General features: G+C 46.9%; 1 protein-coding gene across 1 annotated transcript in view; it reads left to right on the top strand.

Annotated features, from left to right (window-relative positions):
* The window catches only part of DIS3L2 (DIS3 like 3'-5' exoribonuclease 2), a 348,824-nt gene that overhangs the window by 234,575 nt on the left and 96,636 nt on the right, over positions 1-17,613 (top strand). The window contains exon 11 of the mRNA XM_039234582.1: positions 5,617-5,729. Coding sequence (XP_039090513.1) covers positions 5,617-5,729 — 113 coding nt within the window. The remainder of the gene's footprint in view (positions 1-5,616; positions 5,730-17,613) is intronic.

Below are 17,613 nucleotides of genomic sequence, written 5' to 3'. Positions count from 1 at the left end.
GACTTCGGGAAGTGGTGTTGAGCCCTGGTTGGGGGGTGGGGGGCACATGGAGAGTGTCATGCTGTAGGAGACACAGAAGAAGGAGTGAGCCTGGCCTTGGTCATGAAGGGAGTAGGCTTTATGCACTAGCCTGCGGGACCGGCAGAAGCTGTCAGGAAGAGACAGGGGGACAGGGAGATTTGTATTTGGGAAAGAGTTATCTTCAGTGTGGAAAATGGGTTTGACAGATGTCAGGGACAGCAACAAGGAGGTTGTTAGATCTTCCTTCAAAGGAAAAACGGTGGCCCTGACCACAGTGTGGATGGTGGGAAGAAGAGAGACTGGCCCATTTAAGGGAAAGTGTTCAGAGTGAGTGATTGAGATAGTTTCTTTTAGGTTTAGGCAGTGATGGTGCCCCCTTTCATTTAGGGAGCATGATCCCACTTCCTGGGATGGAGAGCGGAGGAAGAGACATGGGGACTGTCAGAGGTGTGAGTGTGAGGTGCCTGTGAGACGGCTAAGAGGCATGTCAGTCTGGAGCTCAGAGAAGTCCAGGCTGGTGGCACAGAATCAGGAGACCAGAGCACAGAGATGATGCTTGAACTCCTTGGAATGGCTGAGACAGTCCGAGGAGAAAGTAGAATTGACAGAGAAGGCAGCACAGGCAGAGCTTGGAGGCATGCCACCGTGTAAGGGGCAGGAGAGGAGGAGGAGCCTGAGAAGGAGCAGTCACACTGGCAGACACGCCCAGAGCCCAGGGAGTGCGTGTCAAGGAAGGAGACATCACTAGGTCTCAGATGCCCTGTAAGGTGAGGCCAAGTCAGGCCTAAAAAGTTTTGTGTTTCACAAACCAAAGGCCATTAGTGACCCAGACAAAAGCAGTTACTTTTTTGCTTGTGAGGTACATTTGGCAGTGTTGTTGCCCGACATTCTGGATCAAAAGAAGTGTCAGGAAGAGCCTCTGGGTCAGGAAGGGCATCTGTCACCACTGTTTGGTCTTAGCAGTGGGTAAAAGGGACTTCAAGTGACCCAGGCCTGGAAGGCCCTGGTCTCACTCCTCAGGGAGGTAGTCTGATACATCCCTGCCCGTAGTAGACACAGCCCTTTCAGGTACCGAGGACAGTGACTCTGCTGCCAGCCAAGGTAGACCGACTATAAACTAGAATCTTAGAAAGGAGTGGCTGGATCTTAAGGACTCACAGTCAAATGGAACTGGACTTGATGGCCTAGTAATTGGGCTACTAGGTTACTAGAGCTGGGCTCTGCTGCCGACGGTGAAGGGGAGTGACAGTGGGAACCAGAAGAGACTACAGGGACAGGATGTGGCTGCAGGCAAGGCCAAGGAGAGTCCCCAGCAGGCCTTCTGGGTCCATGGCCAAGAGTGGCTTCTGTTGAATCTCTCTAGAGATGGGGAGAGATTTTGATCTGTGACCCCACTGAGATGAAAAATTGAGTTGTATCGTCTTGGAGTTTAGGGGGCCAGGGGTGATCAAAAGGAGCAAAGACTCTGAAGCTGGTTTTGAATGCAGGCATTATTACTAGGCAGATAACCTTGGACAAGTGACTTGGAACCTCTCTGAGGCTCAGATGATTCATCCGTGAAATACAGTTTATGTGCCTGTGTCAAAGTTAGGTCAGTGTATGTGGAGCCCCTGGCACAAAGTAGGCGTGAAACAGTCACTACTACTGTCCTTATTATTATTAGAAAACATTTTTTAACATTTATTCATTTTTGAGAGACAGAGTATGAGTGGGGGAGAGGGGCAAGGAGAGAGGGGGAGACACAAAATCTGAAGCAGGCTCCAGGCTTTGAAATGTCAGCACAGAGCCCGACACGGGGCTCGAACTCATGGACCATGAGATCATGACCTGAGCCGAAGTCAGACGCTTAACCAAATTACTATCAGGCGCCTCTCCTTATTATCATTTTTATGATTGTCATTGTCAGTATGTGTTCATATAGTTGTTACTGACTCCAGAGCACTTTCACATGTTCTCACTGTAGTAGCAGCGGACTTTAGCTCCACTTGTCCCCATATAGAAGGATGTGTAACCTTCCTCTGTCATAGTGCTGGTAATACACTGTCACCACATTGTTGTATCTGCCAACCCACGAGACCGTGAGCACCTTAAACAGAGGAATCACCTCTCATGGATGTCCGGAGCCAGAGTAAACCAGAGGCTTCATTTCTGTGTATCATGGATCCTTGTGAGGAAGCACTTTCTGATGACAGGAGCTCTTCAGAAATAGAGTATTGAGCTCCCCCGCCCCTTGAGGACATGCCAGGGGCCACTGAGCAGGGATGCTGTTGAAAGAGGCTGATCTGGCTGGGAGGCTGGCTTAGACAAGGTGGTTTTTAAGCCCCTGCTTTGGGTGCTCTTTGTGATTTACCCGGATGCAGCACTTGTGATGTCCTCTCTGCCACATTCCACATGGGACACCACTGAGCAAAGCGGGCCTGGCATGGCCAGCCTCGGGGACTTGGCCTCCCTCTGCTTCCCCAGCTCTTCAAAACCATCAGGGCTTCCCTGAGCCCCCCTAGGTGAAAACTTCTAATGTAAAGAAAAATTTTAAAGAATATTTTTATATGGAAGACAATATTCTTTTAAAAATATCAAATGGGTCCTAAATGGTTTGGCAGCGTATACTACAGAAGGTTCTGGATTTGTGTTTTCTCTTTCATGGAATAAAGACTGCAGTGCCACTACCTCAAAAGTTCTGCAAGTTCACACTATGTAAATATATGTAATAAAATATTTACTTAGCGTTTCCACAAAAAAGGTCCAAAGGAGAGAATAAGAGAGCTTCTTTTTGCTGGTCTTAGAGGCTCTGCTGGGAATTCTGAGTGAAATTTAAGCCTCCAGAATATGTTTTGATTGGCCTGCTTCATGTTTTATCTCCTGTAATGAACTCTTTGTCAGTTTGTCAATTTTGACTAAGGACAGAAAGTTCATGTGTAGTAACAACACACAGGCCGAATTTAAAATTATGGCTTCTATCATGATGTAATAATCCTCTCTTTTCCTTTAGTCAATATTTACCTGTTAGGCCAATATGTTATAATTCTGACTTCAAAAGAAGACACTTTATTTTACCTTCCCCAAGTGTTGGTTTTAGATACTTGTAATATCCAAACTGGAAATTGAGCCGTCTGAGTCTCTTGGCCACGTTCTCTTAGGGTTGAGTTCCTCGATCATCACAGGGCAGGTGTCCTTGCTCTCTGTGACCCAACAGCACAGCTGCGTGGCTCTCAGAGTGAGGCCGCTGAACTCTGAGCCACACCAGTTTCTCTTTCCAGACAGCCCTCTCCTCTGTGGGAATTAGGTCTGTTATATTATCCCACAGCAGCCGGGGGCTCTTAGACAGACTTAGCTTTTCCCTCATGTACTGATGCTGCAGGCATGGGTGGAAAGACCCGACGAATGCCCCATAGGAGGGTGGTCCCTGAGTGTGAGGCAGATGAGGAAGGGGGACTCTTAAATTCTCTCCTTTCCCTGAACCCCTTATTTCAACCACCCCATGCTTAAACAATTTTCCATTTTAAAAATCTAAGGGAAGAAGTGTCTCCCCCAGCGAAGAAGAAACAGAAGGACTATAAATAGCTCCAAAATGTGCAGATAAAATGTGTGACACTTTCAGACTGATTGTCTAGGTAGCCAAAGGAGCAAGTAGCAATGTGCTTGGAAGCTCTTCTGAGTCAACTGGGTATCAGTCAGGACTCTTCCTGTGAGTCATAACTGAAAGGGAGCTGATTGATTCATGAACTGCCAAGTCCACAGGTAGACTAGTTTCAAGTTCGGCTCGATCCTGTACTTCAAATGAGGTCATCGTGATTCTCCCTTCATTTCCTAGACCTCTTGTTTTCTGTATTGGCATGATTGTGTGGCAAAGATGTTTCCTTGGCAGCCCCAGACTTAACGACACTCCTCACTGTCTGGCGTCCCAGAGAGAGATCCATTTCCTGAAGATCCTCCGAACAAGGATGGGTATAGTAGAATTATATCACACATACATTTAAATTTAAGCAAATTAGGGGCTCATGGGTGGCTCAGACAGCTGGAAGTCCAACTCTTGGTTTCAGCTCAGGTCAGGTTCTCATGGTTCGTGAGATGGAACTCTGCATTGGGCTCTGCGCTGAGAATGGAGCCTGTTTAAGATTCTCTCCCTTTGCCCCTCTCCCCCTGCCATCTCTCCCTCTGTCTCTCATTATTTAATTTACTAATTAATGCAAATTCACCTTTGTGTTGATGCCATCAGTGTGCCTCTGTCTGCCCGTGATGCGCTCGTCATCCTTTCTGTCCATTTTCATATGCGTGTATGTGTGTGTGTGTGATCACATATCCTGTCTGTGAGAGAGAACTTATGGGATGTTCAACAGTAAATCTTAAATTTATAACCTGACTATCCCCTCAGCCTACTTTAGGCGTAACCCCTCCAGCCTACACCATCTGGCCATCTCTCCATTTGAACTATAGGGAAGGCAGGAACTGCTGAAAAGCAGCTGTACCAGGAGGGGAAAAGGCAGTTCCGAAAGGGGGGAAACATAGGTCTTTTACCAGAAGGGAAAAGACAACAGGCAGAGAGGCCAGTTACTGATTCTTCCACCCGCCCAGTATTTATAGAGTGCCTGTGATTTGCCAGGCATCCTTTCAGGTGTCGTGCCTACGCCAGTGAACTTGACACAGAGGCTCTGCCTTGCTGGGGCTCACACCGTAGGGAGGGAGGGAGGGAGGCAGCAAATCGGTACGCCAATAAAGACATGCCATGGGGTCTGGCAGAGATGAGTGCTCTGACAGAAAGACCCTGGAAGTCATGTTCATATATGGATCAAGTACTTAGAGCAGGTAGAAGAAACAGAGGGCAGAGAATCTCTTCTTGTTCTGGGGTTCTCTGTCAGTTGATCCTTATAAGGCAAGAAGGATTTTGATAGGCAGATCCTGTTGAGATGATCCCAAACATAAGAAAAAACATGAGCCAAGCAAACCTCTCAGTGGGATGAGGTAAGATATGTTCTGGGACTAGAAAGAGGTTTCCCATGGCAGCTGCATAACGGAGATGTGGAGGGGGTGCTGGAGGGCCCGGTGAGGCAGATTGGGGTGAGACCGAGTGAGGACATGACTTACAGGCTAAGGAGTGGCATCACCAGATCCATGGCCGAGAAGATGCCAGGCAACAGTGTGCAGGCCTAGGTGAGAAGGGGCAGAATCAAGGCAGGAAGGCCAGGTGTAGATCTCAGCATAAAGGCTGTGATCAGAATGGACAGGAAGAGCAGAGAATTCAGAGGCAGGGTCCACAGGATTCGTGGACTCATTTCCAGTAACCTGAAAGGGCTTGTTCCCCATCCCAAATGAGCCTTCTTTGGCAAAGACAAGAGGTCTTGAGAAATGGGAAACGTCTCGCGAAAATGGTTAAGGTTGTTTCTTGGGGACACAGATCTCGCCATCTCACTATACAGTGAGGACAAGAACCGTGCAAATCACCGGGGGCAAGCAGATTGCCCAGCAGGACTGGAAACGGGGGCCCGCACCTCAGAGCCCGTGGCCTCTGCGGGTGCCATGCATTCTTGAGAAGGATTCCCGGGAGGGATGGCTCTCGCTTTCCGTACCACGCTGATCAGCCTTCTTCTGTGTTTACAGGCAACTTTGAAGTGGGGGTTCATATTGCTGACGTCAGTTACTTCGTTCCTGAGGGGTCCCCTCTGGATAAAGTGGCTGCTGAGAGAGCCACAAGTGTCTACTTGGTTCAGAAGGTAAGCACCAGTCCCCAGTCCCCTGGATTGAGACTCATTCTGCTTAGTCTGCTTCCTTTGTTTCTCCTTTCTTTAAAAAAAAAAAAAAAATCAGGAACAGCCATCTTATCCGAGCATCTTTTCTCACATCCAATGAGGTCTTTAAAAAAAATGGTTTTCTTTGGAAAAGTGCTTGCCCTCTGCAGCTGCATGTTTTCCTTCCGTGTTCAAGAAGAGCCACACCAAGGAGACACCAGGGCCGGACACAGGTGCTCACCCGAGGTTCCAGGGCAGCCCTGCCTCCCACGTAACTCAGACCAGTGCCCATGTTCGGAAGGAAATGAGGAAAAGTAACTGCCTTCAGACTCTGGTTCCAAAGCAGGTCTCACCAGACTCAGCCCACATGAGCCACAGTTTTTGTTTGTTTTTTTTTTTAACTTAGCCACATGCACTCATTTCTGTAATGTCTACGGCACTGTCACACTAGAGCGGAGAAAGGGATGAAAACGCCTTCTGAGAAAGTTTCATCCCCTGACCTGCCCTTGACAAGATAATCTGGAGTCTCAGAGCTAGAAAAGCATTTCATGGAAGAAGGTACACAGATGACAAAAAAGCACATGAAAAGATGCTCCTCAACATTCGATATTAGGAAATGTAAACTCAAATAACAGGGTGGTGCCACCGAAAACAAACACAAAGAACCAGGCACTATTCAGCGCCCGTCACTAGGGTGAGCAAGTAAATGTTGGTGGAGTCACACAGTAGGACTCTAGATTGCCAACTGCAATCTAGAGAAACAAGGTGAGGGAAACCAGGCACAAGAGTACGCAGTGTATGGGTCTGTTTGTATAAAGTTCAAAGACGGGCAGAGTGAACAGAAGTCAGGGTAGTGGTTGCCCTTGAGAAAAGAGGGCCCAGGTAGTGGGAGACTGCTGCTGACTCCTGCTCTGGGCACCGAGCTTTCAGTTAGCGAAAACACACAGACTTAGATTTTCCGACTTGTGCACTTGTGTGTGTGTGTGTGTGAGAGAGAGAGAGAGAGAGAGAGAGAGAGATATTTAAAGTGTTTTCATTTTGAAGCTTTTGTGGGGATGACTTTCACTCCACTCTGGCTCCTTCTAGCAAAGGTATCCAGCTTACTCAGACCAAGGAACAGCATCAAAAGCCAGGTCCCTCACTCACAGCTTGGCCCTCCTGAGAACACAGCTCTGATATTTGTACGTTGTTTACACTTAATATAACCTCAGGTTGGAGACATCCTATGAATACCCCCTGCCTAAAACTGCAGTTGGCCAAATCTGGCCTTGGGTTGGCCCAAGGCCTCTTAGGGAAAGGGAGATAAGCCTCCAGAACCCCTTACACCTACAAAACTATAATGTTAGGATGGAAAGCGAAGCAGAAGTGGCAATCTCGTAGACTTTAAAGACCACGTAAAGTGAATAATGTGAATTGTTCTCTCCACGTAGAAAAGTTTAACTCTGTTCTTTAGATTCAAATATTTATGAGTTCAAGCCACAATTAGAAGTCCTTCGTCCAAGCAGGTGGCTTTCTCTTATCTAGCTGTTGCATTCTCCTTTTATAATGAGGAATTATGTGTCCAAAACCAAAAATGGAAAAATAAAATTGGGTTAAATAACTAAGTACATTTCCTTTCCTATTCTCTTTGCTTTGGTTTTGTGATTGTCACAGTTCTAGAATTTCTCTTCGGGACTGCAGAGTTGGGGCTCTGATGCTGAGCTCTCAAAGTGGGGAGCAGAGTGCATGAAGGGCCCATGTGCCCCTGAGTGGCCGCGGGCCCTGCCGCCCGGCTCGGCCCCCAGCTTGGCGGGAGCGGGCAGCGCCTGCCCACAACCTTGGACAGCAGCTGTGTGTTCTGATTCCTTTGAACCACGACTCTGACCTTTCTTCCTACTCATTTTTGTTTCTTGAAGGACTGTGTCCAGGAACTTTTCTACTGTTTTCACTTTACTTTGCCTATAAAGGTCTTCTTAAAAGCTGGATGAGCTGCTTTCCTCTTCCTCCAGATTCTCTGCTTTCTCATTTGGCAGAATTTCTCCCAGCTTCATCAAATGGGGGCAGAGGGGTGTGCAGTGGGGGAGGGGGCCGGGCGATTTCCCATCTGTAGGGAATGTGGCGCCAGTTTCTCTTTATTTGGTGCTACTGGCTTAGAAGTAACTGACATTAGAGTTACAGGCCAAGCTTGATATGGGGGATTATTCCATAGATTAGAAATATACAATAAAACAGATTTTAGGTCCAAATACCATATTACTGTCTTTACAATGAAATCCTTTTTTGGGGATTTTACTCACAGTGTTCAGTGTTGGGTTACTCTCATTAACAACAGGGCATGCTCAGGAAGATATATAAATTGAAATACTGTCCATTTACGTTTCACGAAAAAACACTCTTTTTGACAAAAATCAGGCATCTGTCCATTAGGGGACACCTGTCTAACTGACTTTGGGCCTGTCCTTCTCAGAAGGACGTGACATCTACCCAGCAAATGTCTCCTGGCTGTCTTCCCTGAGAGGGAACTACAATGAAATTGTAAAATGTAAGATGATTTTTTAAAATAAGTGAATTAAGTTTTAAAAGTAAAAGAACCCCTAAACAGTTGAAACCTAAAGCTGAATTGTCTGCCCGTTGGCCGGAGCACTGGTGTTATTTTAGGTGTGAAACAGCTCAAATGAAAGTTCGCCCATAAATCTCTACACTATTTTATTGGTGCTGCTTTATAATAGAGATCAAAGATTGGGACTGGAAGCCTGTCTTAACGTGGAATCCAAAGAGTTTTAAGATGTTCCTTTCTGACCCCAGCAGGTTGTCCGAGTGTTGATGCTTTGTTAATGTCAAACTGTGCAGCAAAGAGTTGATCAAATTCGGAGTTCGTGGAAGTGTCGATATGAAAAAGGAAACTCTTTCAACAGAGATGTTGGCTGGCAGATACCCATTCCCTTTAGGCTGTTGCAGCGTGTGAGTGGGGGGCCAGCTGCACCTTCCTGCTGAAACCTCGAAGTCCTCAGAGAAGAGGAGAAAAACTCCCTAAGTTCCCAGGCTCCCACAGCCAATGGGCTCTTGAGGGTGTGAGGGAGTTTGGGAGCCAACAGAGACCTGGGCTGGAAGGGTCAGAGGACCCCCCTGCGGCCCCTCCTCGGCTGGGTCGCTAACATCTGGCTCCCTTGAGCCTTGGAAGCCCTCTGCCTCTGCTAGTCCCTCCTGTTCCTCTTTGTGTGAATGATTGATTCTTCCCCTCTGTGGCCCTTTCCGTTGGTCACAGGGCTGTCCTGGCTAACCCGTTGCTGAACTTGGCCAGCCCGCCTGCTGTGGCTTTAGCAGATGTTTCTGCTCTCTGAGGCTAATATAAGATTTTATAGTCTTGATGGTACCCCCACCCAGCTGCCTTGGGCAATGGCATATTTACCCAAATGATCAATTTCTCTGAAGTCTCCCAAGCCCTAGTCCAGGATGCTTAGAAAGTCAGTGTCCTGTCACCATGTCCCTTTTTTCCGTGACCAGCTTTTAAACTCTGCCCTGACTCAACTTTAACGCTGGCCCGAAGGGTGCTTACAGAGCCTCAGCACCCTGTAAGTCCCTCTCCCTTGCCGATGCCTGCAGTGCTTTGGGTCTTCATCCAGTTGGTGTTTGTTGAGGCCCAGCTGTGTGCCAGGTGCCAGGTGTGTAAAGATGAGGGAGATGCGGGGCCCGGCCTGGGGCAAGTCAGAGGAGGCGGGCACGCAACAGGCGCGTACAGGACCCCGGGCCACTGGCAGTGACAGAAGTAGTCCCAAGGTGAGGAGCACCGGGGAGGACAGAGAAGTCGTACCTGCCTGGGCTGGTGGTAGGAGAGGAGCTTCCATAAGAGCCGAGATGACTCACAACAGAATTCAGTTTTGAGCAGTGTTTCAAATTTTGAGTCGAAAATTTCGAGGTAGACACCTGGGTGGAGAGGGCATTCCAGGCAGTGGCTCCATAAGGAACAGTATGCAGTTTGGAAGTTCTGGAGCATAAATCGCAGGAGGGGCCAAAAGCTGAAGTTGTAAAGAGAGGCCTGTGAGGCAAGCTGAGGAGCGCGGACTTCACCTTGAGGGCAAGCAGGGAAGGGACACGGTCTCCTTTGCTTCGGGTAGAACATCGCGTTAGCAGCTGTGTGGTTGAAGAATAGCGAGGCCAGAGGCAGGACAGCTGTTATCAGTACCAGAGCCCTTTGCCTCAGCCGTGGCCCCTTGAGGCTTTGAATAACTGCCCCAAAGTAGACGGGGAGTTTTGCTCATAGAATTTTCGGAGAGTTTACCCACATGCTGGGGTCGAGCTGGACTCCAGGAGCAGTCGAGCAATAGATGTCTTCGGCCTGGTGCTAACACAGGCATCCTGAGCAAGGAGCGCCCAGCCGTATCCCCTCCCTATCCAGGAACCCATATCACACGGCAGAGGGTGGGACTCGGCACACGGCAAGTCGACTTCCCCCTGTTGTCTCTGCTTTCTCCTTGGAGATAGAGGCCCTCCACCAGCTTCTCAGAGCTTTTGGCCACCGTTGACCCTTGGCCACTGAACACAGAGACAGGGGGTTCAGGCTTTGCTGGAGACTTCTCTGCCCCATTGCAGGTGTTTGGACCCTCCCTTATTAGCAGGACAAGCAAAAAATCAAACTGCCGAATTCATTTCATCAGCTATTGGCGAGGTAAAGACCATGTTTTCCTATTGTAAACGGGTTTGCAAATCATCACTGGGTAGAATAGAGTAAGAAGATGCAGAAGGATGGAGGATCATAAGGAAACCTTATCCAGAATAATTTCCACTCCCAAACTCTGCTGTCAGCTTAGGAGACTATTTGAATATAACCCAAGAGAGATGAATGTGTCCACACTTGAACAGTGGAAGACAGGGAGGAGAGAAGACTCATTTAAGAGAGATTTAGATGTAAAACCTACAGATTCTGCATGCCGATTGGTTGTGGCGGCAGGAGGAGAGTGGAGAAATCGCAAGATAACACCCAGTTGTGTTCTGTGGGAGGGGTATGTGTGTGTGGTTTTGTTGTTGTTTGCTTGCTTGTTTAACTGGTAACAGGGTGCTGCTGCTCTTGCCAGAGATAGAAAATACAGTCATAGCAACAGGTGCAGGGAGGACAACACGGAACTTTGTCTTCTTCGTGCGAAGTTTGAGGTGTGCGTAGGACATTCATACCAAGGAGTCTAGAGTGCAGCATCATGAAGGGATCTGGAGTTACCAGCAGAGGCAGGGCTGGAAATGCAGTGCGGATGAGACTCGTGTGTCGGTGGGAGTGCAGCCCCAGGAGTGAGGGAAGTCCCGGGGAGCACGCGCAGGGAGAGAAGGAAGAGGGGCAGAGGGCGAGAGCACTAACGTTTAAGGAGCCAGCCAAGGAAAGGGTCCTGGAAGGAGCGACGTGGTGGGAGTCAGAGCATCCGCTAGCTCTGCGTTTCAAAAGACACACGTACCTGTAACACACATTTTACCTGACGTGTGGTCATCTACACGTGCGTGCGCAGAAAGAACACAAAGGTTCTGTAACATGTTAGCACTGTTTAATCCTAAGGCACGGAGCCTCACAACCCTCATGGTTTGGTTTGTTACCGCCTAAAATTTCCACCATGACCATGTAAGTTTTATAATTTAAAAATGTCCTATTGAGTGGAGAAGTGAGAGGAAATGAAGATAGGAAGCCTGAACTATTTTGAGAACCTTAGTGACGCAAAGGGGGACCCCCAGAGCGGGAGGCCCACACTGGGAAGGAGAGGCACACCTTATTTATGGTCCACGGGAAAGACAGAGGGTAGAAGATAATTGAGAAGTGCTTTGGTGGAGAGGGGGTGGGTCCAAGCCCACACAGGGGGCCAGGCCTTGCACAGCAAGGACACTTGTGAGCTATCAGAGGACTGAGGTGCACATGCAAAGCAGAGGAGGGATGTTGGGAGAAAGAGGCCAGAGGAAGGGGCTGGAAGGATGCACGGGTGGGGTGGAGTCTGATGATCTCTGTTTTCTCTGTGCAGAAAAGTTGAAGGTTTCTCCTGAGAGTGAGGGAGAGGGCAGCTAGGTAGGAGATTGGAGGAGAGTTATGAGAGTCTTGGAATGGAGTCCAAGGGCCTGGAGGAAAGGACCAGCCCCAGACAAAGGGTAAGAGCTGAGCCTGGCTTGTGATAACCGTCACACGGTCCGGTGATTGTCACTGCTCAGCTGTGAGTTGTAAACACAGGAAAAGCAGATTGTAAGACTGTGGGGGCTGTAGAGTTGGGACAGTGAAAGTGGGGGAGTTTGAGAACTTTGAGGGACTTCTCCATGGGGTCCGTACCTTGGAGTGAAGCTAATGAGGACAAAACAGACTCGGAGGCAGTCCGGGGCCCCGGGGTGGCATAAGTGGTCGCATGCTGCTAATGACAGCTAGCCGTTTCTCAACCCCCGGAGAGACCTTTCTTCTCTTTTCCACTTGTTCATTGTGCTCTGCACTCATCACCCCTGCCTGGGAGGTTGTCCAGGTACTGTGGCAGATGTCACAGAGCTGACAGCACGCATAGACCACAGGCTCTTGTCCAGGCGGGGCTTCCCTGAGATAACAGGACTTGGATTGAGGCCTCGGCTTATTGAGAGCGGCTGCCTGTCTCTCCGGCCCTCCTCCCGTGGGGATCCCTTCTGTGCTGTGGACTTGACACGTGTGTCATGGGCCATGGGGTGCATTGCCAGTGACCCCGGCAGAAATCAGGCCAGGGTGTGCCAAACCACACGTGCGATTGTAATATCTTCTTCATCCCTTCGCCTTTGAAAGAGAAATAACCATCTATTTACAAAACTACATGGACGTAAAGACTTTTCTTTGAATACCATCTGAATTCTGCCCCAAGATCTGGTGAAAGTTTCTTAAAAGGAATGCCCTTTAAAAAATTAAGATAATGACACTACCTGGAAATGTTTTCACATTTAGCTTCTTCATGAACACTTAGGTTCTTTGGCATCTGAATATTAAAATGTTATCCTCTGTATAAGAAAAAAAAGATACAGGGGCGCCTGGGTGGCTTAGTCGGCTAAGCGTCCGACTTTCGCTTAGGTCATGATCTTGTGGTTCATGGGTTCGAGCCCTGCGTCGGGCTCTGTGCTGACTGCCAGCTCAGAGCCTGGAGCCTGTTTCAGATTCTGTATCTTCCTCTCTCTTTGACCCTCCCCTGCTCACGCTGTCTCTCTCTCTCTCCTAGAAATAAATAAAAATATTAAAAAAAAGAAAAAAAAGATACAAAGCAGTGTTTATAACCTGGGCGGCCACTGAGTGTGCCAGTAGTTTTTTTTTTTTTATGTTTTATTTATTTATTTATTTTTAATTTTTTTTTAATGCTTTATTTCTAGGAGAGAGAGAGAGAGAGACAGCGTGAGCAGGGGAGGGTCAGAGAGAGAGGGAGTGACAGACTCTGAAACAGGCTCCAGGCTCTGAGCTGGCAGAGCCCGACGCGGGGCTTGAACCCACGAACCGCGAGATCATGACCTAAGCGAAAGTCGGACGCTTAACCGACTAAGCCACCCAGGCGCCCCAATGTTTTATTTATTTCTGAGAGAGACAGCGTGAACAGGGAAGGTCAGAGAGAGAGGGAGACACAGAATCTGAAGTAGCCTACAGGCTCTGAGCTAGCTGTCAGCACAGAGCCCAATGCGGGGCTCGAACCCACGAACCATGAGATCATGACCTGAGCCGAAGTCAAACACTCAACCGACTGAGCCACCCACACACCCCTTAGAAGAGAATAGTCGAAACAGTTTATCTTCTACTTAAAATACTAGCTGTCTATGAAATTCTTGTGTCAAAGTGTTTAAATAGAAGTCCACCATGGATTCCATAAAATGGTTAATGTGATGCAATAAATAGTAAAGAATAAGTGATTCATTCTCTGGGCAGAAGTCAGTCATTTGCAGACAAGGTGCCCACTGTGTGTCAGGTGCAAGACAGAGAGACAGGCACGAGAGCTGGTCCTTATTCCTGAAGATTCCAGGATGTGGTGGAAGGGAGGGGCACGGAAGTAATTAGGATGTGTTAAGAGCTGTGGAAGTGTCTAGGTATAGAGAGCTAGAATGGTGAGCAGGCCTGGCAGGTGAAGGGTGTGCAGTGCATGGACTCGCTGCAAGGGAAGGCTGAGTTGGGTGATCGAAGGACCTGGAAGACCGTGGGATGGCAGACTTGTATTGAGCATCTTCAGTATTATTTTGCCAGTAAGAAAACTGAGGTTCAGAATTCTGCCAGTTTGCCCAAGAGGTACAGGAGGTGATGGGCCCAGGATTAGACTTCAAGTCCGTGGGTCTTCAAATTCTTTACTCTTTCCTGCATCGTGCTGCTGATGAACATGGACTTCACTCTATTGTTTACTGATCTTTAGACTTTTTTTTTTTAGTGATAAAGGCCTTTTTTTTTGCAAATAAATCTTAACCCTAAACTCTAATATATAAGAACAGATCAGGTTGTATTTCATTAGCTTAAATTTCTTTCAGATTTAAACGTGTAAGGCTTATGAGGTCAACTCAAGAAAGCAGTGGCTTTTAGGTTTTCTGTTTTTTTGTTTTAAAAAATTTTTTTAATGTTTTATTTATTTCTGAGAGAGAAAGAGAGACAGCATGAGCAGGGGAGAGTCAGAGAGAGAGGGAGACACAGAATCCGAAACAGGCTCCAGGCTCTGAGCTGTCAGCACAGAGCCCAATGTGGGGCTTGAACCCACGAATCATGAGATCATGACCTGAGCCCAAGTCAACCGCTTAACCGACTGAGGCAACCAGGCGCCCCTGTTTTTAATAAGCTTTTATTTTGCAATAATTTTAGACTTAACAGAAAAGTTGCAAAGACAGTACAAAGAGGTCCCACTTCCCAGTTCACCCAGCATTAACGTGTAATATTACCCTAGGACATTTGTCATAACTAATAAGCTGATATCGGGAAATGACTGTTAACTAAAATCCATACTTTATTTGGATCTCATCAGCTTTTCCACTAACGTCTTTTTTCAGCTTCAGTCCAGGAAACCACACTGCATTTAACCACAATGACTTTCTTTTGACAGACACTAAAGCACAAAGTCAGGAATTGCTTTACATCCTCATACACTCAGCTTTGTAATTTAAAGTAAGATAGCACCTTGAGCACTTGAAAGAAACACCTGTATGTGTAAAGAGGTATAAGCTCTGGACTGGGCATGCTGGGCGAGCAGCTTACCACCAGAATACAATTGGCATCATCATCAGGTCATGCGAGGCAGAGAAGAATCCCAGAATGCACACTCGACAAATTTGCCTTAGTCTATTTTAGCTCGGGCCGTCATACAATACACTATACCCGGCGGCTTAAACAACAGGCATTTTATGTGTTCACAGTTCTGGCAAGTAGAGGTCCTAGATGAAGGTCCTGACCAGTCTGGTTCTCAGTGAGGACTCTTCCTGGCTTGTGGATGGCTGTGTCCTCAAAGGGCCCTTTTTCTGTGTCTGTGTAGGGCAGGGAGGGGAGCGTTACCTCTCCCTGTCGGATCAGAGCTGCACCCTTATGACTTCATTTAACCTTAATTACTTCCTCAAGCCCCTATGTCCAGTGCAGGGATACTGAGGGCTAGGGCTTCCCCGTAGGAATTTGGAGGCGCAGGGGGACAGTTCAATCCATGGCGTAATCCAAAAGCTGAAATGATGGGAAATCTTTACAGTCTTGTGCCAAGACAGTGTGGCATTGAGACTTTCTCCACTTCGCACCTGTATGTGTGCGGGTGAAGATGTATTCTTTTGTAAAGCACTTGATACCTGCCAGACAGTGTTAAATATGAAGACCGTATTTTAACACCCATTAAATAAGTTAAAGAAAATGTAGTGTCCTCTGAACAGGTGGTATAAAAGCAGCATCAAGAAAAAAACATCAAACATCAAAAAAAAAAAGCTGTTACCAAAACTTTTCAGGTGGTCATTAGATTTTTACATAGGTGTTTAAAAAAAATGCTGCATCATTCAGAATAATGCCAAGTAATGCCATATAGTTATTGTTTGTTATTGGTGTGGGCCATGAGCTCTAGAATTTACTTTCCCATACCAAAGGTTATTTACTGTGTTGAAACAGGATATAGGTACCATCACTTCACAGAGTAAGAAACCACGGGGATCTATTTTGCTTTTGCTGACAAAGAAACTTACCCAGATGACTTCACCTCAACTAGTGCATACTTTCCTCTCTCGCCTACTCCTCCTCCATTACTTTGCCGCAGGCTCCCCGCATAGCCTGTGCTCAACGCTGCCAGCTTGTGGGATAAGGGCTCCTGCTGTGGCCGGTTTAGTTTGCGAGGGGAGTGCATGATGATCAAGAAAAGTGTGGAAGGAAGAATAGATTTAAAGGGAGGAGAGAGCGAGTCTGAAGTGTCTTCAAGAGAGCCAGGGAGAGATACTGTCTTTATCTTTAAAACTTTAGAGAAAACAAGTAGCATTCTGGGATAGATGTGAAGTCATCATTTTAAAGTAAGTTGAGGGGCGCCTGGGTGGCTTAGTCGGTTAAGCGTCCGACTTTCGCTTAGGTCATGATCTTGCGGTTCGTGGGTTCGAGCCCCGTGTCGGGCTCTGTGCTGACTGCCAGCTCAGAGCCTGTAGCCTGTTTCAGTCTGTGACTCCCTCTCTCTCTGACCCTCCCCTGCTCACGCTGTCTCCCTCTCTCTCTCTCCTAGAAATAAATAAAACATTAAAAAAAAAAATTTTTTAAGTAAGTTGAAAAGAATTTTTTTTTTTAATTAAAGAAGGTATACCACTGGATCAATTTATTATGGACTAGAAGATCAATAAAGGGAAGAAATAATTTGGGCTTAAAACACTGCAAAATGAGTGACTGGTTAATCATAGTGTTCTCCTAGGAAACCTGTGATATTTTGTTGGAGTATCCTGTTAATGTTCCGACCTGAGATTTGGTCAGCTGTGATATTTCTGATCACTAAAGCATCAATTCTGCCATTTTATTTTGATGAGACCCCATCATGAGTTTACACTCAGCCCTTGGGTTCTTTTATTTTTCCCAGATTTATTGACAAGTCATTGATAAATATAATTGTATATTTTCAAAGCATACAGTATGATGATGTGGTACACGTGTGCTTGTGAAATGACTGGTGAGATGAAGATAATGAATACATGTGTCACCTCACACAGTTAGGTCTTTTGTGTATGTGGTGAGAATGCTTAAGATTTACTGTCAGCAAATTTCAAGTGTACAACACCCTGTTATTAAATGTAGTCTCCGTGCTGTACCTTAAGATCCTCAGAACTTATTCATCTTGTAACTGAAAGTATGTGCCACTTGGCCTGTATCTCCCCATTCTTCTCCCCTCACCCCCGCCCCAGCCACTGCCATGTAAGTGATACCAGACGGTATTTGAGATCCCATCCGACTTATTTCATGTAATATAGTACCCTCCCAGGTTCGTTCATGCTGTCCCAGATGGCGAGATTTCCTGCTTTTTTATGGATAGTGATATGACGCAGTGTATGTGTAGGTACACGTTTTCTTTACCTTTCCTCTGTCAGCAGACACGTAGGTTGTTGCCATGTCTTACGATTGTGATAGTGCTGCAGTGAGCATGGGAACACAGATATCTCTTCCAAGTACTGATCCCATGTCCTTGGCATATATACCCAGAAGTGGGATTGCGGGATCAAATGGTGATTCTGTTTTTAATGTTTCGAGAGACCTCTGTACTAATTTTCCATTACAGCTATCCCAATTTAGATCCCCCCTCAATAATGTGTAAGTGTTCTCTTTTCTCCACATCCTCACCACCATTTGTTAATTTCTTGTCTTTTTGGTAATAGCCATCCAAACAGATGTGAGATGATTTAGAAATTAAAAAAACCATCCCACTTACAACTGTATCAAAAACAATAAAATACTTAGGACTACATTTAATCA

This window comes from Hyaena hyaena, unplaced genomic scaffold (genome assembly GCF_003009895.1).
Source record: "Hyaena hyaena isolate Hyena2069 unplaced genomic scaffold, ASM300989v1 scaffold_86, whole genome shotgun sequence".
NCBI classification, from domain to species: Eukaryota; Metazoa; Chordata; class Mammalia; order Carnivora; family Hyaenidae; genus Hyaena; species Hyaena hyaena.
Note: the sequence above shows the minus strand (reverse complement) of the source record. Positions and strands in the feature narration are given on the sequence as shown.